Source organism: Microtus oregoni, unplaced genomic scaffold (genome assembly GCF_018167655.1).
Source record: "Microtus oregoni isolate MIOR12 unplaced genomic scaffold, Mior012 000018F_ref0000195, whole genome shotgun sequence".
Classification (NCBI taxonomy): Eukaryota; Metazoa; Chordata; class Mammalia; order Rodentia; family Cricetidae; genus Microtus; species Microtus oregoni.
In genome coordinates, this window is record NW_024543077.1 from 5577304 (window position 1) to 5601827 (window position 24524).

General features: G+C 44.7%; 1 protein-coding gene across 3 annotated transcripts in view; it reads left to right on the plus strand.

Annotated features, from left to right (window-relative positions):
- The first annotated feature begins 2772 nt into the window (after nt 1-2772).
- Nucleotides 2773-24524, plus strand: part of LOC121459051 (N-acyl-phosphatidylethanolamine-hydrolyzing phospholipase D) — a 32765-nt gene continuing 11013 nt past the window's right edge. Inside the window, exons 1-3 of one of the 3 annotated variants that reach the window (XM_041668554.1) lie at nt 2931-2972; nt 3503-3797; nt 19026-19335. In XM_041668554.1, the coding sequence (XP_041524488.1) occupies nt 19042-19335 (294 nt within the window). In that variant the 5' untranslated portion in view covers nt 2931-2972; nt 3503-3797; nt 19026-19041. Of the gene's footprint in view, nt 2973-3356; nt 3798-19025; nt 19336-24524 lie in introns of those variants that run through there. The other 2 variants (XM_041668555.1, XM_041668553.1) reach the window with 2 other exon arrangements.

A 24524-nucleotide genomic window follows, 5' to 3' on the forward strand; every position in this document is an offset into this window, starting at 1 on the left:
TTCATGCATTTTAAACAATATTTTTATTAATTCTTTAAGAATTTCATCCAAGCCGGGTGGTGGTGGCGCACGCCTTTAATCCCAGCACTCGGGAGGCAGAGGCAGGCGGATCTCTGGGAGTTCGAGGCCAGCCTGGTCTACAAGAGCTAGTTCCAGGACAGGTTCCAAAGCCACAGAGAAACCCTGTCTCGAAAAACCAAAAAAAAAAAAAAAAAAAAAACCAATAAAAAAGAATTTCATCCAATATATTTTGAATACATTCACTGCCTCCATTCCCCAACTCTTTCCATCACCACCCTCTCCACTTTTCTATCCCTTCCCACTCAACTTTGAGATTTCTTTTTCCCCCTTATTTATATTTTTTAATCGTTAGAAAATCTTAGAGTGGGTTGTTTCGTAAATACAGACTAAATTAAAGTCTTCTAGGATAGTTCTCTAGTGTGGGTCCTCCAGAAAAAAAAAATACAATGGTCAATAGCTACTTTTAGGGACTTGTATTCATTACTCTTCTTTGTGACACTGCCATTTAAAAATCAGCAACTTAGACAACAAACAGTTGCCATTGTATTCTGTGTGTTTCACTTCCGAAGGGTAAGCATGGCATAAATGGAAAAGACAAATAAAGCTCCCTCGGGTCAGCTGGTTAGAGTCTAAAATTAAACCATGAGCAAAATGCTTAGGGTGCAATGTTCATTTTGTTCTGAGCTAGAGCTTTTGCCTTGCAGGACAAAATTTGTTATACTGATTTGCTTCTTTTCATTTGTCTGTGGAAAACACCTGATTCTTACACAGCTCTAAAACTTCTGTAGTACTTGAGGGGGCGGGGAAACAAACCTCGCTGAATATTGTGTGCCAAGAGTAAGTCATCTGTACTAGGCTTTCCTGGTATGCACTATGAATGCCGCTTATCTCAAACACCAGCTCCTTGGGAAAACACCCCTGAGACCTTGTCTCTCCATCAGAGCTGTAAGGGTTGCTCATTTTATGACCCAGACACTCCCACTTTGTGCTGAGGTGACCACTTTATGAACTTGATGACATGCCAAAAGAGACTTTTTTTTTTTTTTTTTAAAGAAAAATCATCATAGGATTGTATGGACTAAACCCTTGTCAGGAGTACTGGAATGGTCTGTGCTGGTCTGTGCTGGACTAATGAGGCATGGATGTAAATTGTTCCTCCAAACAATGCTTGACAAACCCCTGTAATTCACTTACATTTTCTCTTTTTAACCCTTCAAAGGACCTTCAAACCCTTTCCAAAGGGGACACATTGTAACATTGTATATTCACCACCATCTGTGCTCCTTGAATTGCAATTCTAAGACCTTCCAATAAACACTTAAAACCTCATCTGCCCTATTTGGATGGAAATATATATTGAAAGTATCAAGTAAATATTCCAGTTGGATTTTACTGAAGCAAGTGAATGTAAGATGGACGGCTGGGTAGTATATTAGTAAGCTCAGAAAACAAGCCAGCAAGCAAATGCCTGAACAGTCAACCACCCCGCAGAGCTAAGAGACTTTCTGGTCCGATCACAAAACTTGGAATATGGTCTGAGCAGTAATGACGGGAGGGAACGGTTGTTTTCTTAGGTTTGGAAATTCTATTGTGTGTAGGAAACCAGAATCTTTCTTCTTACCAGAGTTGGTTAAACGATGTATTTTGATATGTGGAACTTCCTCAAACAGCATAAGAATGAACATCCAATTTTGTCTATATAAAATGTTTTCACAGCATAAGGGCAAGAAATGGCATATTTAAAGTCCCTTAGCAAAGGACACTAACAAGGCATCAGAGCAGTAGTTTCAATTCTTCCTTTGGGTTTCTAGTACTGTCGTGTTTTTTTTTTTTTTTTTTTTTTTTTTAATTTTGCTGATGCACGCCAAGTGTTACTGAGCCCCACTCAGGTACAAAGGAGCTGTTATTAAATAATAAAGGAGCATATATTAAACTTAAAACAAACAAAACAAAAAAGCCGATCAGTTTCAACTATAAGCTACCCAGAGGCAAAAAAGTATAGAGCAGCATGATGTTCTGTAGTATTAGATGGTTATATATTCACTGTCTAAAGGCATTATAGTTTGGCTTGCATTTTCCTATCATAAGTGTACCAGTGCCTGGTGTTTCTTTTTCCTTTTTGCCAATACGGTCTCAGATAGCCCGTCTGGTTCTGGTAGATGCACATATCCCAGAAAAGCTTTCAGAGTTTGTTGTTTTGTGTTTTGTTTTTCACTCATCCACTCATTACTGAATCCTATATACCTTTGTAGGTTACTTCTTGAAATAATTTCAATCAATTAAGAAATACAGTCACAATTTTATAATGTTTGGGCCTTACTCTGGGATTTCAGAAAGCCTTATATTTAGTAATGAGTTGCATTTACCAGAAGGCTGACATAATTCTAGACGTAACTGAGCACAGAAGGTGGGCACCGTCGACACTCAGTAGTTAGTTACTACAGAAAACTAAAACTAGTGCCTCTGTAACCAGGCCCTTCAAGTCAAAGTCCATGCTGTACCCTTTGGCCAGCCGGATCCCGCTGGTTTTAGCAACCGACTCTGAGGTCCAGGAATGCGTCCACGTGACCTCTGGTGCAGGGCTCAGAGCCAACCTGGCAGTGGTCCCAGGGCCCAGCCTGTGAGTTCAATCGCCGTGCTCACTTTATCAAGATGACCTGGAGGCCCCGGCGACTCCGCCCGCGGGGCAGAGGGTGACACGGGGTGTGACTTGGCTGCGGCGGTCGGGGACCGCGGCCAGCACCGAAGATGGCGAGGCGGCGCGCGCTCAGGCGCTGCGTGCAGCTCTTAGCGTCCTCGGCGGAGCTGGAGTGGCGGGGCCGAGGGCGGAGGAGCGCGGGCGGAGGGCGTCTGGGCATCGCCCGCGGCTCCGGGGCGCGCTGGCCCCCGGGATTAGCGACCTCAGCCGGGGAGACGCCACGCCGGGCGCGCCCGACCGCCCTAAGCGCAAGGTGAGCCCGTCCTTCGCCCCGCCCCTCGCGATCTGGCTCCGCCCCTCCAGCCTTTGCTCCACTCGCCCCGTTTCTAACCCCGCCCCTCGCGAGCTGGCCCCGCCCTCAAGCCTTTGCTCCACTACGGCGCCCTCATTAAGTCCCGCCTCTAATCCCGCCCTTCACGAGCTGGCCCGCCCCATCTCCCCTCCACTCCGTTCCCCCTCTAACCCCGCCCCTAGGGAGCTGGCTCCGCCCCTCCAGCCTCGGCTTCACTGTTCCCCCTCTAACCCCGCCCCTCGCGATCTGGCCCCGCCCCTCCAGCCTTGGCTCCACTCCGCCCCGCCCTCTGACCCGTTCCCGCCTCTAACTCCTCTCCTCGCGACCTGGCTCCGCCCCCAAGCCTTCGCTTCACTCCGTCCCGCCTCTAACCCCGCCCTTCAGCCACGCCCCCGACATGGCCCCGCCCCCTGCGCTGCGCGCCGCCGGGAAGCCTCCCTGCAGTTATCTTCAGGGGAGGTGGTTTCCGGGGCTGCGGTTCTCCTCGGCAGGTTCGCGCCTTCGTCGCGGTATCGGTGTGGAGCAGCCTTTCCGGGGCTGTTTGGACAGCTCGGAGCACAGCGGGTTGCGATAGGTTTCCACTCCCGAAGTCCTGCCTCCTCCTGGGGATGCTGCACTTGTGAGTGGCAGGCTTCTTTTGAATTACCGCACCTCAGGAGTTGCGGCGCCTGCATCTCCGGAGCCGCTGGGGTGAAGAGCCACCGTGGTTTTAGTCGTCTAGGGGAGAGTCGCCGTATTTGGGACCTCAGATCCCGCCGTTCCTGCATTCCAGGTTGCAGCTCTACGGTACGAATTCAAGTGGGGGGTCTCTTCGTTTGGTTACACGTAAATGAATGGGGTCCACGACTGAGCAGAGCAACTTATTTCGGCTCCATCTGTAGTAGTCACCTTCCAAAATCCATCCCCAAAGCATTCTTGCTTTTTTTTTTCTTAAAGTAAATGTAACTTATTTAACCACAGAATGAGCAAATGCAGGAGGCAGGATGGGGAAGGGTGGCGAGAGTCGATGTTTTTTCCATTTTGTGCTTGCTTCTTCGATTACTGGAGGCGGTTCAGATGGTCTCCCCTTCCCAAGGAGCGCGGTATGACCCTGGTGGTATGAATATACTTTCACTGTCTCCAGATGAACCTGGATGATGTGTGACACTCAGTCGGACCCAGAAAACGTTAAGGGAAAGACAACAGTCAAGAGTCTCTAAAGAGCCGGGGACTTCTTGCTTTGCCCTTACTGTAGGGTGCTTTATAAATTGTGATACCATGACTTGGGTACTTTTGGCTTAGCATGAAATCAGAAAGTCACTCTTGTGACACACACTGCTCTGTAAATTAATAAATAAAGTTTATTAACAGATGGAGGTGTAACAGTTCCGTTTCTGTTTTGTCACATTGGGTAGGAGTTACTGGTTACAATATGGCTTAGAAAGAAGTTACATAACATCAAAAGAATGATTATCTGGATCTTAGAGCAGTCTGTATTTTAAAACACTTTTGATTTTTGTTGTAAGAAAATATTAGCTTTGTTAAAGAATTTTAGGGCAAGTTTGTGTGTTTAGAATCAGAATCTAAGAGGGATTGAGGGTTTAAAACGGGTTTATGTCAACTTGGAAATATAGCCATACTCTTCAAAGGTTTGGTTTTGTTAACGTTTCTGCAGACTTGCTAGCTTCATGAATTTATAGCAAGTGTCCAAGTGACAAAGTGTCTCATGCCTTTACAGTGCCGTTTACAGTTCCAAATGGACTGGACAGATTCTACATTCCAAAACGGAGTCTTAAAATTTGTCCAGTATGACTGTTTGAAAGACATTTTACCATAAGCAGTCCATCATAAGGTCTGGGTTGTTTTATTTGATAAGACTTTGGTTATACTTCAGTTGGCTCCTCATCCCTGTTTGTTTGAAAGAAGTCTTATGTTCCTTTAGATAGTCATTTAGAAAGCCAGGGGATTTTTTTAAATGGAAATTTAGTTTATGTTTGGAATTCATATTTGACTTTAAATTTGTTTTCTCTTTGTGCTTTTTTCCTCTCAATGGTGCCTGACTATAGTCAGTTTTCCCGTTCTTTTTCACTCTGTGGGATTAAGAATGTGGCTGCGTGGAGCGCCCTGCATGGCGGGGTGTTTAGACTGAAGCACATGCAAGTAAAATGTGTTTTAGTTGAAGTATTACCAGGGAGATGAATTGTGCTCTTTTGTTAAAGATCATTGAAAACCTATAAAGGCATATGTCAAATTGGCATAAAAATCAATTCCAGCGATTGCCACTGTAAGGTTCAAGTAATCTTTCCTTCTAATTCCTGCTTGTCTATAACTTAGTGCTTTACTTGACATTTTTTTAATGTAGTAATTACTGATTATGTATTTATTTTATTAATTGATGATTATAACAGATTATATATATTTTTGGATGGCCCCAAGTATATATATACAGTAGACATACACTGTCTATTGTCAACTAACTAACAATATAAAATAATTATTATAACTTAATCATTTTTCAAGCTCTTTCAAGGTGCTTTAGGCCAACAAGTCAGGTCCAGGTTAGACATCTGAAGCAGTCAAGCCAAGATAGCTCAGTACAGGTTACAACACTGCACCCTCAACTCCCAGCACTCGGGAGGCAGAGGCAGGCGGATCTCTGGGAGTTCGAGACCAGCCTGGTCTACAGGAGCTAGTTCCAGGACAGGCTCCAAAACCACAGAGAAACCCTGTCTCGAAAAAACAAAACAAAACAAAAAAAAAATTAAAAGTTGGGAATAGTCACTATCATTGGCTATGAAGGCGTAGGACTACAGTTAGATGGATCAGCATAATTCAGAAGTGTGATTGGAAAGCACTTCTTACTGCTGGGTGTGGGAGCGCATGCCTGAAATCCCAGGGCTTGTGAGTAGGCAGCTAGGCTTGGTTACACAGAAAGTTCCAGGCCCGCTTGGGATACTAGTAAGACTGTATGACAAAAAGAAAGGGGAGAAGGGAAGGGTGAGTTCGGCTCGGCACGTTGGACACCTCTTTCCTCTTTATCGGGGCAGGTTTTTGTGTTTTATGGAGTTGGGACCTTCCCATATTAAGGAGCACCGACATACAAACAGTAAATGTCTGACAAATTCTGTTTGATTTTTGTAGTCCTCCTCAGTTATATGAATAAAGTTGTGAGGGTAAAGAGACACTTGGCTTTCTCGTTGTTATTAACAGTCCGTACACTGATTCTTGTCAGTTTTACTCAGCAGACCCCTGCCCTGCAGCTATTTGATGACCACAGAAATTTGTTTTGGAAGTTAACTTTCTGTGTTTGAAGTCCCTTTGCTTAACCTACAAAGACGTTTGTTCTTTTATTAAGTGTGTGTTTTAGCTTGCTTAGAGAGCTCATGGAAAGCTAAATTTCCTTCTTCCACTGTAGTAAAAGTAACTAATAAAAGATTGAAGTATCTGGCTTTAAATTCGTTTTTTCTTTTTAACTAAACAGAGTCCCGAACATGATGTAGAACATGCTTTTTCTCTCCCCTGTCCTGACCCTCTTCTGTGAGCGCTGCTCTAAGGATTTTTAGGTGACACCTAGTCTTGCTTATCTGAGGATAATGAAGGGGAAGCATGGTTAATAGACAGTCTAGACTCCTGGACAGATCCAGACTCTGGGAACACCATACGACTCTATGGTCTGACTGGCTCTGCCTGTAAAAAGGTCACACATGCGATGGTTCTTATCATGGGATAGAGAGTCGAATGGGAAGGAACCCTGGAGAGTAGGGACTTGGTTCAACTTCTTCAGCTTGCAGGTCTACTTCTCTCCTAAAAGCTGAGCTTTTATGACATCTCAAACCTGGGCTGTTACCATTTCACAGAGGTGATCTGCTTTAGTATTGTTGAGGGAATGTTGATTCCTTCAGCTTGGCTTGGTTTTCTACGTAAACATTTTATCTGTTGTATGTACATGTGTGCTGTTTGTAGCCTGTTGATTTTTAAATGGGATTAATGCTGATGCACATACGTTGAGTATCCTTCCAGTGAAGAATTTCACCTAATAAATTTTGATGTTCTCAGCAGCATGGTTATGCACAGCCTTGTAATTTCTTTTTGCATGGCCGTTCAGATATTTTCAGCTCATGCGGAAATGGTTAAGACAGCCTTTTACCTTCGATTTAGTGTAAGCGGCCACACTTGGTAAACTTTGTTGGCTACAAAGGATGCATTTGTGTTGTTGAGGAGGAGGCGTCAACATTGGAAGAACCAGGGCTTTGCAGAATTCGGGGCTCTCAATGTGAATAATAGGAAGTTTCCCAAACTAAATACAGGCTCCCTGCCTGGAGATGTCTTTCTGTGGAAGGATAAAATGCGGGCTGAGCTTACGACATCTTTTCAAAGCAAGGACAGTATCTTCAGGGCACTGTGTACATTTTCTTTTCATATGACCGAAACACAGAATGTTATTACTTATTTGTTAATGAATCATTGATCATCAGTTGATGTGTATTTGTATAATTTCAATTCAGAACAATTAAGTAATTAAAGTAGTATAATTTGAAAAGCATCTAAGATTAAAAGAGTATTTTTTCTTTTCTTAAAAATTTCTTTAATTTTATTGTATGTGCTTTGTTGTGAGGATGTCAGATTCCCTGGAACTGAGTTACAGACAGGTGTGAGCTGCCATATGGACGCTGGGAATAGAACCTGGGTCCTCTGGAAGGGCAGCCAGTGTTCTTAACCACTGAGCCATCTCTCCAGCCCCCCGAGTAATTTTCTTTCAAGGAGCTAGTGCTTAATGAATGTCAATTAAGAGCTTCTTACTTTGAAAAAACAGTCGCATTACTGAAAGACAATAAGGTGAACCTGTGTCTGTGTCAATACTGGTAACTCGTGAGCTGTTGGTTCTATTAGATTTAGCTTAATTGGTGGAAAGCACAGACTTCGGGGTTTGATCAGCGTGGATTATCCCGAAAGTCAGCTCTTACTAACATCTTGACTTTACGCAAGCTGTTGGTTGTTGTTTTGTAAGCTCTCCTAAACTTTCTAGATATGGCAGTTGTATTGGGGCATTTTGGAAAGTTGTTTGAATATGTTTCTCCTCCACATGGAAGAAGTGGAAGACTGGCCTGCTTGGACAGTGTATTTAGCACCATTCCTCGGTGTGGGCTCCAGGAGGCTTCCCATAGTAAGATCAGGGAGGACTCAGGGAGGATCAGGGAGTGATTTCCTTTCTCTTCAGCAGACTACTGGACCGGTCAGAACATGACCAGCATGGCCATCCCTTGCTGGAAGGCTGAAGATGGAGCTGCTCAGCTGGTATTATACCCTAAGCAAAAGAGGGGAGATTGGATTTTATGGGGGACTCTAACCTCTTAGCTGTTCCCCATGACTTTTTCACAGCTAATTGAGTATGTGGGAGTGCCCTCTGTTGACTTAAGTCTCTCTGTCCTTTACTTTCGCTTCCCTCTTTGATTCCACAAATGTTTGCTGAACACTCAGCACTTGTGAATTGCTGCTAGGCATTGTAACAAGCAATGTGAATTATTACTGATCTTTCCCCGCCCCCCTTGGCTTGGTTCCTTGGGAGCAGAGCCAAATTAGAGACTCAAGTGAGCTGAATCTGAGTCTGTAACTTATCGAACTTTATAGGTGGCAAGGTGGCCTTTCTACTCTAGTAACAGAATTATGGCATTTATGTAGGGCAGGGTGTGTGACTGTGGAAGAAGCCACTCATGATAGGCACCCGCAAAGCTAGCCTGAATTCTAGCACTCCAGAGAGACCCGCGGGACCTTCCTAAGTGCCCGAACCCCTGAGTACAATCGTGGTTCCACTATTCACATTCATCAGAACCAACCACGGGTCCCCTTCTGAGTCTTCACTCGGTAGCCTCAGGCACAGTTTAAAAATCTTCAGTGATGGTGGTGCACGCCTGTAATCCCAGCACTCGGGAGGCAGAAGTGGGTGGATCTCTGTGAGTTCGAGGCCAGCCTGGGCAACACAGAGAAACCCTGTCTCCAAAAACAAGCATCTCCACAGTAAATTCTGATGTGCAGTCGGCGTCGATAACCAGAGGCGTAAGACTTTGTTCCACGCTGGACAGGAACTAGTCTTAGAAGACTATCAGTCACATGCTGATCCTGGTCTTTGGCTTTTGTTTTTGGTTTTTAAGATTTATTTACTATGTATACAGTGTTCTGCCTGCATGTACGCCTGCAGGCCAGTAGAGGGCACCAGAACACATTACAGGTAGTTGTGAGCTACCATGTGGTTGCTGGGAACTGAACTCAGGACCTCAGGAAGAGCAGACAGTGCTCTTAACCTCTGAGCCACCTCTCCAGCCGCCTAAGATCCTTTCTTGACAACTTGGTTTGACCAATGAGAGGAGATGGGATGTTCTGGGATAAGCAATCTTTGATTGAGGAGGCTAGACACTGAAACACTGTAGGGCATGATATATCTAGAGCGATCTGACCTCGCCTGGCTTTTGTGCTGTGGGAAGTGCTGGGTCACTGAAGTTTGCAGTCTTTGCTTTCAGGGGACAGTGAAGAGAGATGAAGGGAATGGTAGAGATTATTATTTTCAAAATCAAGGGACTTTCAAGTGGTGCGGGATAATTGTCTGTATTATGTCAATCATGTTTTAAATAAACCCTGATTGGCCAGGCAGGAAGTATAGGCGGGTCAACCAGACAGGAAGTAGAGGCAAGGCAATGAGCACAGGAGAATTCTGGGAAGCAGGAAGCTCCCTTGGCAGTCCTGCCCAGACCACTGAAGAATCAGGATGTGACCTGCTCCCTTGGAAAACAGTAGAGTCATGTGGCTAACATAGATAAGAATAATGAGTTAATATAAGTTATAAGAGCTAATACAAAGCCTGAGTTGATGGGCCAATCGGTTTTATAACTTATGGAGACCTCTGTGTGATTTTCTTTGGGATTTCACAACTGTGGGAACCAGGCAGGACAGAAACCCCAACAAGCCGGCTCTCATGTTACATTCAAGGCTTGTGAATCTAGAAGGCGCTCTGGAGCTGATAGGAGATCTGGTGCTGGTACAGTAGCCTTGGGTAAAGTAGTCTTCTTATTTTTAAGATATGTGTGAATTCTCAGAACACTAGGATATCTGTTATTCAAATATAAAAGTGAAGGCACATTCTAGAGTTGATTCCGTTTCTTTTTATTTATGCCATTGTCTTTAGTTCAAATATATATCAGTGTTGGAGGGTAATAAAACAGTGGTTTGTAGTTACTGAAGATTTACTGTGTGCCCGAGACTGGACTAAAAATTATGAAGCTAAAACAGGAAGGAATATGAAAGTGGCCAAGTTTGGATGTATGTATGTATTATGTATGCATGTAACTATGTATGTATGTATGTATGTATGTATGTATGTATTCTTTTGGTTTTTTGAGATAGGATTTCGCTGTGTAACAGCTCTGGCTGTCCTGGAACTCATGCTGTAGACCAGGCTGGTCTTGAACTCACAGAGATCCACCTGCCTCTGCCTCCCGAGTGCTGGGATTGATTAAAGGTGTGCGCTACCACTGCCTGGCGGATAGCCAATTCTTGGTAATTATGTTGTTTTAAAACATGCTTGTGTAGCTTACTACATGCTCCTCTCCCTGTTCATTGGCAGCGTGTACTGAGTCGATCTTATAGGTCTCTGCCTGTTTGAACCTCGGTGGTTTATTGGTTTGCCTGAAACTGCCGGGGGGGGGGGGGGCCGCATTCAGGTGCTTGGTCTGTGCTGAAGAGGCCTAGATGGTTGAGCAGGGTCTGACCTCAGCAGTGCCTTGGGCCTGGGCTCCTTGTAAAAATCTTTCCTGGTTGTTGTAGTCGCTTTTTCTCTACCCCTTTCTTTTAAAGGATGCAACCCCTATGGCACCTTGAGCAGAGTGAGTCTGCCATTCGGCCACTTCAGAAAGTCAGCTCTGGGCGCCGGCAACCTTTAGTAATTTGCATGTTTTATATCCCCCCCCACCCCATGTCCAACACACACACACACACATACACACACACACACACACACACACCGAGTCCCTTGTTGGCAGATGTTCAGGAGGCTCTGAGTCCTTTCAGCATCACGGACCCCGTGTGTCACATGACCATCCGTGTGACCTACTTGCCTTGTAGGGTTCCTCACTGCTCTGTGAACCTGGGTCACTGGTGCTGGAAGTGCTTTATTCTGAAGACTACCGTGTTCCTCCTCCAAAGCTGACCGTCTATACACGACAGGTAGCAAGGCAGCGTCTGTATGGCTGTTTGGGGCTTAGAGTGAAAGCTTCCCCCGACCCCCTTCCCCCTTCCCGTAGGACTTGGAAAACTAGATGACTAGTCGTCATTCAGTGTTTGTTAAACACAACACGACAGGGCTTTAGCACGGTCGCTCTCTGGTTATATCTAGTGTCAGGTTTGCCGTACAGCCTCCTCCGCAAGGTCTTCTTGTGCCCTGACAGACCACAGCCTACTTTACCCCGTGACGTCCCACGCCCAGTGCCTGCTCTCAGGTAACAGTCCTCTGCCAAGCTCTCTCCAGTTGGCTCAGGAAAGCGGCTGCACAGAGAGCTTCCTCCCAGGCGTGGTGAAGTGGGGCGGGCGGGCTGGCTGGAGCGAGTACCAGTGAGAGGAGAAAGGTGTTGGTAGCCGGAGCTGAGTCTTGGCGTAGCTAAAGGTCGTCACAGTCACAGAGGTGGAAGGGACGTCTGCGCTATGGCCCAATCCTCTCGTTTTATAGGCGAATGAAAGCGAGCCAAGTTAGCTGACTTTTGACGCAGAGTTGGAGCACTAAGCCAAGTCAAACCGAGCTGCGCACTGCTATCCTCTCATCCCGCGGGAGCTGCGCAGACACCCGTGCTCCATTTCTTCTCGTGGGCTGCGTTTGCACAGAAAGGGTTTTTTTGTTGTAGCCGTGACAGAGTCAGCGGAGGAAAGAACACACGTTTTGGAGCCATGCTTTGGTTAAGGCATTGCTTTAAGGAAGAGCGAAGAAGGGACCTTTAAGATCATTAGCATATTTTGAGCTTGGTTCAGGATTTCTCTGTGCTGTAGTGCAGGTTGACCTGGAACTCACAGAGATCCACCTGCCTCTGCCTCCCAAGTGCTGGGATTAAAGGTGTGCGCTACCACCACCCGCTAAGTTCTTTGTATTTGTTTTTTTTTTTTTAAGTTTTATGTATTTTATGCACTTGACTGTTTTGCCTGCGTGCATGTATGTGCACCATGTACGTGGAAGAGGGTGTGGGAGCCCCTGGACCTGGAGTTAAGGATGGTCATGAATAGTGGCTGAGAAACACACCTGGGCCCTCTGTAGGAGCAACAGGTGCTCTTACTCACAGGGGCTTTTTTTTTTTAAATATGTATTTATTTTGTTTATTATATATACAGTATTCTTCCTGCGGGCCTCATTTACAGATGGTTGTGAGCCACCATGTGGTTGCTGGGAATTGAACTCAGGACCTTTGGAAGGGCAGACAATGCTCTTAACAGCTGAGCCATCTCTCCAGCCCCCCAGGGGCTTTGTTTTTAAGCTGTTGTTTATCTTGTTTGGTTGCTTCTAATTGTTATCAGATCCGTGCTTTCTTACTTACACAAAAGGAAAACTATGTAGAGGAGTCAGCTAGAGTGTTCATATATTTTAGTGACGTAAAATCTTTTAATAGGCTGTGAAGTGACTTTTGGGTCAATGTATTGAATTAGCCTTATAGCTAAGAATATCTAAAGCCCTTGGTAGTGTGCAGTCAGGACACCCATTGTTGGGACCTCTGTTGTCAGGGCACCCACGGTCCTTGACTCCTTTTGCGAAAACGTGTTCTCAAATTTATATTCCAAAGAGTTGAATTATACTTTGCACTTATTCCTCTCAGAATTTACTATTGAATCTTACATACTTTTGCTTGTTTTTTATGTCAGTTATTTGTCCAAGTATTTTTTTGTCTATAACTAGATTAGAATTTTATGAGACAAATTTGAATTATTTTTAAATATGAGCAAATACGGAAATACGATTTCCATAAGGTGTAAGGAAGCAAATGTTTTCGTAGTTTGTCACATAGAATTATTAAGGAAGAAACAGAAGAACCTCAACACATTTGTCTTATATTTTGAGACTGTCTTTCATCTGGGAAGCATCAATTAGGCAAAAATGGCATCTTTTTTCACTCTTTTACCAAATATAAATCCTAATACATGTAATAACCCATGTTTATCTGGTACCTCAACATGCTAACCCATGGTGTCATTTGTTCATTTTAGTACTGCAGAGAGGAACACATTAAAACAAGGAGCCTGGGTTCTTGTCTCCTTTGTTAAGACAGATGTTTAGACGCGTGTTATATGTGCCCATATTTAAATGTATACTGTGCATGGATACTGAGCATTGTTATAACTCACATAGGTGTGTTTCTGCATGCTGTATAAGCTCTTTCCTATTTGCTTGGTTTTCCCGTAGCTTCTGAGCAAACCCGATTAGGGCTGAAAGGACAAGTTAAAATGTGGCTGACAGATAATGCCGTGCTTAAGCTCTTTCCTATTTGCTTGGTTTTCCCGTAGCTTCTGAGCAAACCCGATTAGGGCTGAAAGGACAAGTTAAAATGTGGCTGACAGATAATGCCGTGCTTTCTGGTTGGTCGCGTGGCGCAGCGAGAGCCCCGCCCACAGAACATTTCTCTGCGGCGTGGGCTTACCTGCCGCACAGCAACTTTCTCCGTGCCCGTTGGGGTCCCTCCCGGTGTCTTCCTGAATCCAAGGATGGGGAGAGTTCGCTCGACTCCCCTGAAGTTCTTTATAGATATTTCAGAGAGTGGGATGTTGGTATTTTTCTAACCTATGCTGTCTAGCATTGTAGTAAAAGGATCCTTCTCTTCAAATCAAGTCAGGGTGAACAAACATAAAATTCTAAGTATGGCTTTTTTCAGTGTGAGATATGAAAATATGGTTCCGGTATGTTCCAGATGTGACCAACATTATTGTTGTATGATAGTCACTGGGTGTTTATTAAATGTCTGTTGTAGGAATTCTAATCTGCTGCTTCATAATTTCATATGCGAGCATTGAGCCCCAAATGTATGTTGTACTGCTGTAATTTTTTTTCAAACTTCTCAGATGATAAAGCAGTACATTCAGTTCTTGGGAGTAGGCATGTCTTAAATGTCAAATGTACGAGGCATTTCTGAAGTAGAGAATTTTTGTTTTTAGAAGGCATTTTACCCATCTGTGCAGTTATTGAAGTAAAATATTTGTCCTTGGCCGGCTTCTCTTCACCAAATGTCAGGGTTCAGACCTCCCTTTGGTCAGAGATGTGGGGGCTGAGTCCCGGTATTGGATAGGCGATTAATATTCACTGTACTTGGTGTTTCCTGTATGAAACTGACGTCTTTTTGTAACAGGTTTGTGTTTGAAAAGCTCAAATACAGAGCTTTTCAACACATACAGCTCAGGTCTAGCTTTCTCGTCCTTCCACCCAGTGTTTAATGATGCCCTTTGCGCGACTGTTGCTATAGACATGAGCAGAGTGACGAGAGGCTGGTGTTGGGGAGGGAGAGGCCCTCCCCACATGACTCAGCTCCCAAGCTGGCTTTGTGTGTCTCCGTGGCGCTGGGCACAGATTGTCATTCCCACACTGACTCGATGGCCTCTCGGGACGTGGCCTCCAAAAGCATCATTCTAGACGGCCGTGGGTTAGTCCTGTCCATCCTCTCACTCTCTGGCGGCGACCTGCCTGCGTGTGGTGATGTCACAGGCAGTCCTGTGATTGCCCATGTTCATGCAGTCCCCTTCCCATCCCACAGATGCAGACAGTCACACGTGACGTCCCTGTGGGGGCACTTGGTGGTCTCGAGGCAGGAACGAACACATTCAAGGCACACAGGGCAAGGGCTGGTGTCGGAGGCAGAAGGGACACAAGCAGCCAGAACCCTAATAAGCCTTTCTGAACCGTCCTGCTGACTTTTGCGGGTGAAGCCTTGGAGGCCTTTCTCTTTGGTTTTGTTTGCATGAGATTTGTCTATAAAGACCACCCCTGAAGACTGCATGTGTGTGTTTGTGTAGGAGTCACGGGAGGTATAACGTGGGGATAGTTGTTTGGTGTGCAGACCCATTCTATAGATTGATTGGGGATCAGAGGCAGGAAAAGGAGCCGACACTGGGGGAAACTGTTGTCTAGGGAACAAGTATCACTCAGTGTCTCTCTCCCGTTTTACCCTCCAGACCCCTCTGCTCTCACCGCCATTCTGAGCAGCGTTAGAGCAGCCTGGATCCCGCCATTGTCCACCGCCATTTGGGGGCACGGACTTGTCTACTTGGAGTCTTGCTTCCCTGTGCTGCCACTGTTTCAAACCCAGCAGTTCAGACTGGGCTTCTGCCAGGTCTGACTCCTTCCACTCCATGACCCCATCCCCAAGCTTCCAAAACATCCAGCCATCCAAATGCCCTCACGTCTTCCTGATTTCCGCTTCTTTATTGGCTTGACTCTAGGATTTATTTTAATGATTTTTCTTCTTGGCTGTTGTCTCATTTTCTATTGATTGAGTTATCTGCTTTTGAGCAGATAAATTAAAAACATAAATTAAAAACTGGAGATTGGCCAGGCCGTGGTGGCACACACCTTTAATCCCAGCATTTGAGAGGCAGAGGCAGGCGGATCTCTGTGAGTTCGAGGCCAGCCTGGTCTACAAGAGCTAGTTCCAGGACAGGCTCTAAAGTGACAGAGAAACCCTGTCTCAAAAAACAAAAACAAAAAGCACACTGGATTTTAGAGCTTCCTGGCAGCCTTAATTTAAATGAAAGTTGGTACTTGGCTGTTAGTGGCTTCTTTTTTATACTTAGTAATCCAGTTCTCTGGCTCTAGGGTTAGGTTGCCTAGCAGCGCCTCCCCTCCCCTTGCCTCGCCTCGCCTTGCCTCGCCTCCCCTCCCTCCCTCCCTTCCTTCCTTCCAAGAAGGGTCTCTCATATAGCTCTGGTTGTCTTGGAACTTGTTATGTAGAACAGGCTGGTTTTGAACTCACAAATATCCATCTGTCTCTGCCTCCTGAGTGTTGGGATTAAAGGTGTGCGCCACCACCGCCCAGATTCTAAAAGACCCTTTTTAAGCATCTTCAATGTCTGTGGTTGTCCACAGTATAGACAGCCTTCCTGATGTGGTCATTCAGGTGAAGGGTGGCATCCTCCTCTGAATAAACCTTTCTTGGTTTGTATGTCCTGCCTCCACGGGACTGCTAAATATCGTTCCCCCCAAACCTTATTTTGGTGTAGTTTTCTGGTCTTTGAAGCAAAATGCTTGTTTTCCTTTTTCCCTTTTCACTGTATTTTACAGGCATGCCAAAATTTAATTAGTAAGTACAGTTACAATCCGTGTCTATATTAAAAGGTGTGTAAATACAGAGACATGTAAGTATATGTAACGTGTGCGTGTATACATCACAGGAACTATTCATTATCACGGAAGGGTGCGTGAGGTCCGTCTGCATAGTAACATACACTTATCTACACTCATGGCCTCATCTGATAAATGAGCTGAACTTTAGTGAGAGCCACTGCCTTTGTAAAGGCTTCGGGCTAGGCTTAACTTTGAAGACATAAGAAGTGAGAGTGTGAGAACTGAGTGTTAGAACATAAGGAATTTCGATGTTTGGTAAGTTAACCAGCCTAGAGAAAAAAGAATTAGCATTCATGTGTACCAAGCACTTAATGTACGTTATATCATGTCATCCTCTGAACCTCCACAGGGTAGGTGATGATCTTATAGGTGAGAAAATGGAGCATTAGAAAGGTTGTTTGCCTGAACTAGGAAGCCTGCGAGCCCCTCTCACGGCCAGGCGCGCCCGGAGAGGCGTCTGGGCAACAGTGTGTGTATGCTCGGGCTTTTGCTAGCTGCGCTGTGCTTTCTTTCACCAGAGACTGTTCTGCAGGCTGACTGTTCACCGTCACATTAGAGGAACAAAATCGGGGCCGCTCCTCCTGGGGTTCATGGTCTTTTTCCTTCTTTCTCAGACATCTTTCTATTTAATCACTCCTGTAGCCATGAAAATAACATTTGGTTTTCTGTAATTTGTACTTGTTGTTATTGTTGTTTGTTTTCTAAGGGTTGTAAGTGTGTAGATGTGCATGTGTTGATTCTAAACCAATTAGAAAGGAAGTGTCTACAAATACAATCAACAGGAGGGCAATGAAGTTCTTCCTAGCAGGTAACGTCATGCTTTTAATGTGTTATTTTCTATTTCTAAATATTTTGGTCCTGCCTGATTCACAATCAAGGACTTCAGTATCTTGAGGATGGGTGGTGGCGGCTGTAGAAACAAGTTCGGGGTAGCAGCTAAGGTTGTCTGAGGGGTGTGTGCCCAGGTTTCCAAGTGCTTTCATTGACTTGGATGTTTTCATCTTCTCGAAAACCCTAGGAGCCAATTTTATAGATGGGAAAAACCATGATGAAGAAAAGGTGGGAAATGTATTCAAAGCTAGGATACTGCGGTGTCTTGGCTATCTTGTCTCAGTTACTTGGAACTTACGTCGTTACTAGGTTAATTAATGTGCTGTCTCCTTCCTCGGTAAGGGGACTCTTACTCTCTGGGGGTGGAGTTACACATTATCGTCAGTACGAGAATAACTAAGCTCATCATTTAGTAAGGTTATATGTAAGTCATTTGAATTACTGAGGCATCATTAAGAAACTAATCGGGGGGGCTGGAGAGATGGCTCAGTGGTTAAGAGCATTGCCTGCTCTTCCAAAGGTCCTGAGTTCAATTCCCAGCAACCACATGGTGGCTCACAACCATCTGTAATGAGGTCTGGTGCCCTCTTCTGGCCTGCAGGCATATACAGACACAATATTGTATACATAATAAATAAATAAATATTTAAAAAAAAAAGAAACTAATCGGATCTTACTTTATTGTAAGACCCATTTATAATTATGAAAATAAGGCTATGGAAAAGTGCTCATGTTAGTTTAGTTTTTGGGTTTTCTGTGACATGTGCCGGAGAGGAGCACTTTAAAAGAACAAGTCGTTGTGGGTCACAGGGGTTCCAGTACATGGTAAAGGGTTCCGTGTTTCTGGGCCTGGGGGAGGCTGACGCCATGGCAGACAGGCATGTTGGAGCAGGGAGGCTGGGGAGAAGTAGGAGCGTGTCTCTCTTCCAGAGAACATCCTTCCATCCAAGCAGGTACCAGCTTTCGTAATTCCTACACCTCCCAATGGTCAATGAGATTTTGAATCCTTCTGTTGATCACTTCAGTGATGAAGGCAGAGCCCCCGTGATCCACTCTTTTCTCTGAAAACGACTTTGTTGGGAACCAAACCTTTAACACATGAGCCTTGTTAGGGGGTGTGCTTTGTATCCGTCATAATAGTGCTTCTGTTTACTCTGCAGAATGACACTGAAACAGACAGCATTCTGTCTAGCTGGCTAGGGAAACAATGTTGTTTAAGTGACGACAGGGAAGGGACTTTTGAAAGGCTTGGCTGGTGTGTTGTTCCCCAAGGCAAACGTCTTTCTTTTCATCAAGTAGTAATACTGGATTTTAAAATTGTTTTTGCAGGAAGAACATTGGAATGAATACAAAGAATACAAATAGTATCTTATAAGGTTGGGCAAATATTATTGACTGAGAATGATACTAATATGCTCTAGTGACTGACTTTAATAGGGTTTCTGTTGCTGTGAGGCGACACCATGACCACAGCAACTCTTATAAAGGAAAAACATATTTGGGATGGCTTGCATTTTCAAAGGTTCAGTCCATTACTGTCATGGTGTTACATGGTGGCATGCAGGCAGACATGGTGCTGGAGAAGGAACTGAGAGTCCTGCATCTTGACTTGCGACAGGAAGTGGTCTGAGACACTGGGTGTGACTTGAGCATATATGGGACCGCAAAGCCTGCTCCCACAGTGACACACTTTTTCCAGTAAAGCCACACCTGTTCCAACAAAGCCACACCTCCTAGGAATGCTACTCCTTATGTGCTTGTGGGGTCCAGTTCCATTTAAACTACCACAATGACTTTTTGTCAAACTTGGTAATCTTCCTTTTCCTTTTTTTTTTTTATTTTCCTATTTAAAGCTTCTCACCAAAGGACATGGAAGAAAATGAAAACAGCCAGTCTCCAACAACAAGCTACCAATATCCCAAAGAAACAGTAAGGAAGCGCCAAAATTCAGTACAGAATTCAGGAGGAAGTGTGTCTTCTAGGTTTTCCAGAAAAAGCTTCAAACTGGATTATAGACTAGAAGAAGACGTAACTAAGTCAAGGAAAGGAAAAGATGGGAGATTCGTTAATCCGTGGCCAACGTGGAAAAACATCTCTATTCCAGATTTCCTCAGGTGGCTGATAATGGAGAAAGACCACAGCAGTGTCCCAGGCTCCAAAGAGGTAGGCAGATGGATCCATTTCTGAATGCTTTGTGTATGCGTTAAATACACATGTGTGTGTGCACGCACACACGCACACGCACACACACACACAACTTAGCTTTTCTGTGAGGCATGACCCTCTACTTACCTGTTTGCATTCTTTTTTATACGATGAGATATAATGGTAAGTTTGAAGAGACAAATGAATCCTATGACCCCTGTCCTCAAGTTCCTGGTTTAGCAGTACAGGACGTGTGTAAATAATCCTTCCCTGTCCATAGCCAGAGGCTGGGGTAAAGTGCTGTAGAAACAGAGGGGTAGATAGACGTGGTCCATTCTGACTGGAAGGGGTCGTTGGGAGCGTGTGTGCTGGTCCTTCCCAGAAAGCCATTCTGCAGTGGTTTTCTAGATCAAGTGATCACGTGACCACACCATGAAGGGGAGCAGAGCATGCGTGCTCCAGAAAGTGACATCTGATAAGGAGTTGGGATATGGAATCTACAAAGTAAGGCGTGACCTAAAGCATATCTTTACTGTTGGACTCAGCCACCAATGCTGTAAAGAACTCTTGCTGTCCTTTGCAGAGATGCATAGGTTTATTAGTGTCAATTGCAGCAGCTTCACTCAGGATGCAGTTTGTTATCCCTTAGCAAGAGGAGTACTGGAAGAGCAAGACGTGCTGGGGCAGGGTTGGATGAGTAGTGATGGCTCCCTTACACTGGCATCTTCTCTTCCTGGCTGGCTTTTGGGGAGCTGGGGGCAGGGTTCTGACTTTGTGAGCAGAGAGATGGTAAGGAAAGACTGGGTCACTCCTGCAGGCTTTGGTCTACGTGGGAAGAGGTAAGGGCTGTGCTGGTAGAGGTGGATTTGGTGATAGGTTTACTTGGTAAATGTTGCCTGCCTTTCTTTAAAGGATATAGGATTGAACGTCTTACATCATGTCAAGTGTGGTAGCGTACACCTTTAATTCCAGTACTGAGGTGGCAGTGGCTACTGGATCTCTGTGCGTTCAAGACCAGCTTGATCTACATAGTGAGTCCTGGGACATCCGGGGCTACACTGTAAGACCCAGTCTCAAAAAAGGGGTAGGGAAGAAACTTTTATCACTTTAAGGCTAGAAATATTCATAGTAATCTCTATATAGTATATCTATAACTATATATGTATGCGTTTATACACACATATATGCATATATTTGCTGTGCTCAACATTAAATCTAGAGCCCAATAAATTGTTTTGTTTTTCGAGACAGGGTTTCCCAGTAGCTATGGAGCCTGTCCTAGAACTCATTCTGTAGACCAGGCTGGCTTCAAACTGACAGAGATCCACCTGCCTCTGCCAAGTGCTGGGATGAAAGGAGTGCCCCACCACTGCCCAGCCAGGCCAGTGGTTTTTAAGGGAACAGCTGTCCCTTCTGAAATCCCACTAAAAGCTGTAGAGGAGTACATACATGTAAATAAGCACCTTGTCGTTGGCTTTGTCATCCTGGATCTTAGGGACCCAAGTCTGTCCTTACTCTCACTTATTAGCTTGTGTTTACTGAGCACATGCTACGTGCTGGACACACTCTATGATGTCGCAGAGGATGAATAACAAAGCCAATAATTAGTCACTCGTGTGGCGTGTTAAACTGTCAGTGTGCTGGTTGATGATGGTGAAGTGCACCATTAACCCCATCTCTCCAAATGCAGAGGCAGGTGGAACTCTCTGAGTTCAAGGTCAGCCGGGTCTGCACAACGAGTTCCAGGACAGCCAGGGCTACACAGGGAAAACCCTGTCTTGAGAAAAACAAATCAGACCATAAGTGCACCAGTGAACAGGGCGGGGACGTGAGGGTGATAGAGGCATGGCTGCATTCTTCAGATGAGTTTTTCTTTGTAAAAGCTGGCATAGGCAAGATACCAAAGGGGACTCTGATATGGGATTCCCCTTCTGTACCACTGTGATTACCATTGATAAACAAAGGAATTGCTTTGGGCCTATAGCAGAGCTATAAGGGAACAGAGCTAGGCAGGAGAAAACTAAACAGAATGCTGAGAGAAAGGAGGCGGAGTCAGAAGCCATGTAGCCCCTTCAGAGACAGACGCCAGAACTTTAGCTGGTAAGCCACAGCCACGTGGCGATGCACAGATTAATGGAGATGGGTTAAATTAATATGTAAGAGTTAGTCAATAAAAAAGCTAGAGCTAATGGGCCAAGCAGTGATTTAATTAATATAGTTTCTGTGTGATTATTTCAGGGCTAAGCGGGCAGGAACCAACAACCGGCGTTCCTCCTACAGGATTCTTATTGTTGAATATGTCAGTAAAAATGAATTCAGTATATTCTGAAAGAAAGACACTTTTGCACTTTTCCAGTTTGTCTATCTGTCCTTCCTCCCTCCCTTCCTTCCTTCCTTCCTTCCTTCCTTCCACCTTTCTCTCTCTCTGTCTCTCTCTCCTTGTCTCTCTCTCTTTGAGATAGGGTTTCTCTGTGTAGCTCTGGCTGTCCTGGAACTCGTTCTGTAGACCACTGGCCTCCAACTCACAGAGATCCACCTGCCTCTGCCTCCCGAGTGCACCACAGCCCTCCCCCGACTCTAGTTTGCATTTTCATTTATGACGTCTGCCCTGTTGTATTTCCTCCTTTTCTTCTGTGAAAGACTGAATTTAGATTAGATCCACACTGGTTTCTTTTATTTCAGGGTTACATGTTTAATGTGGTGAAAGGGTGAGCTTTACCCCAGTGTGGCAGGGTTAATGTTCCCCAGATCCTGAAACAAAACCCAGACTGGAGGTCAATCAAACTTAATAAGATTTCTGGGAGTCGTTTTGTTAAACACTGGGAGTCCAGTGTTTAATGAGAAGATCACAGCCTTAAGTCATTACTTTGAAAAGAAAATATTTACATGCAATTTATCTCATTATAGTATACTGTATTTGTTTACCTATATATATGAAAGTGCTGTAGCAGAAACATATGGTTAATGTATACATCAATTACTAGGTCTAAATGAAGTGTCATAAGCAGGAAGCATGGTTTAGTTGCCTTGTGAGAAAGTTTCCTTCCTGGACCATTCCTGGTATCTGTCTTTTCTGGCAGTGTGTCAGCTCACAGGCCGCACACACTTGGTTCAGAGGTGCTGTTGCTTTGCACAATTGTTGCCTCTGTGACTTTGTCTGATTGTTATTGTGTTACAGCCACCAACAGAAGGGTGTGAAATGATCACTTAGAAACGTATTAATTACAACACTGCTCAGTTTATTTTCTTATGCATATTTCTAGCTAGCTCTTACATCTTAAATAAACCCATCTCTATTAGTCTGTGCATCAGCATGAGATTGTGGCTTACCTGCAAGGTTCCACTTTCTGTCTCCTCCAATGGGTACATGGCATCTCCCTGACTCCACCTACTCTCTCTCTATATCTCTTCTAGCCTGGCTCTATTCTGCCCTGCTATAGGTTGAAGCAGATTTTATTAACCAATGGTAGTAAAACATATTCACAGCATACAGAGGGAAATCCCACATCAGGGTTTCTCTGTGTAGCCCTAGGTGTCTGGACTTATTTTGTAGACCCTGCTGACTTCAAACTCACAGAGATCCACCTGCCTCTGCCTCCTAAGTGCTAGGATTAAAGGTGTGTGCCACCCCAACAGCCTTACTGGTAATACTTTGCATACTACACAACTGACCCATTAAACATACAGTTTAGTGATTTTTAGTATATTCACAGACATTATCAACGACACACAATTATTTCTGCTATTTCTAAATATAATACCCATGTCCTTCAGTCATACCTTCCAACCAGGATTCTTTTGCCCTGCTCTGTTCCCTGGAAACAATTGATCTACATTGTTGTCTTCATAACCTTGGTGAATAAATTGTGGCTGTTAACAATGCTCACTTGTGGGCTTGATCCCCCAATAGCCATTCAGAAGTGCTAAATAACAAACTTCGGGTGACCTTCAAACTTAGAGCAAAACCAAAGTGCATTCACTTTCAGTGGTTATGATTTTCCGAGTCTTTCAACATCCTGTTCAATGTGGTTCTCTTTGCAAACATTTCAAAACAGCTTTGTTAACGTAATGGAGGTGCCACATATGGAAAGTGTATGATTTGATGAGCTTGATTTCAACATTGACACAGGCGGAGTGGGTCACCTCTATAAAGATAATGAACATACCTACCATCCCTGATGTTTTCGTGGTTTTTGTGATCCTACCCCCTTTTCTTCACACTTCTTCCCCAAGTCCTTACTTTTTTTCTAACCCTAATTGTAAAATTTGAGAATTAATTGAAAAAAAATCTAACATTTATTTGTTCATTAATTTATCCAATTTTTTTTTTTTTTTTTTATTGATCACGTCCTGTGTTGTAGTCAGTGAATCAGGCACTTAGAATGATCCCAAGCTATAGAGGACGAGAGATTGAGTCTACATTCAGACGAGAAGACCTACAGGAAGCTTGCATTCATGGGCACATGCACGTCCACGGGTTGCACAGGGTGGGGGTGGGATCCCACCTGCAGAGAGAATCAGGGATGCTCCCTTGGAGGATGCACAATTTAACGATGGTGTCCAAGGACTGAGAAATGGATCAGAATTATGCAGAGTTCTGAAGCTCGGTCCAGGAATGGGAAGTATTTCCCTGAGGGTGGGATAGACAGTGTGTGGGATTAGATAGCATGAAGCCTGGCTGGGAGGACTGGGCATGCCTTGGGCAGCTTACTGTTGGGCAAGGGGATGAGATGGGGCTTGTCAGGGATCGTGAGCAATGAAGACTTCCAGCAGGGAAGGAGTTAAATCTTACCCACAGGAACACGGATTTTGTTGGATTATTTTAGACAGGTCTTACTGTATTAACCCAGGCTAGCCTTGAACTCTTGGTCTTTCCTCCTCGGCTTCCCAAGTGCTGGGATTGTAAATGCCACCTACCATGTTCATCTTGGTACAGTGTTGAGGACTGTTATGTCTCTTGTGTGTGAAAGGAGCGGGCACGGAGACAGCTGAGCAGTAGTCATGAGTACTCTGATGTGTCTAGCTGCTACTCAGGATCTTAAGTCAGGTTACCGGCTGTGCAGAAATACAAGAGATGGACAAACCTGGTGTATGCTCGGTCACTGGGGTTGGGACACTGTCTTCTTTAGGAATACACAGAGAGTGTGTACTGTGAGCCATCTTCCAATGTGATACCATTATACCCATCTTCCAGACGGAGAACTTGA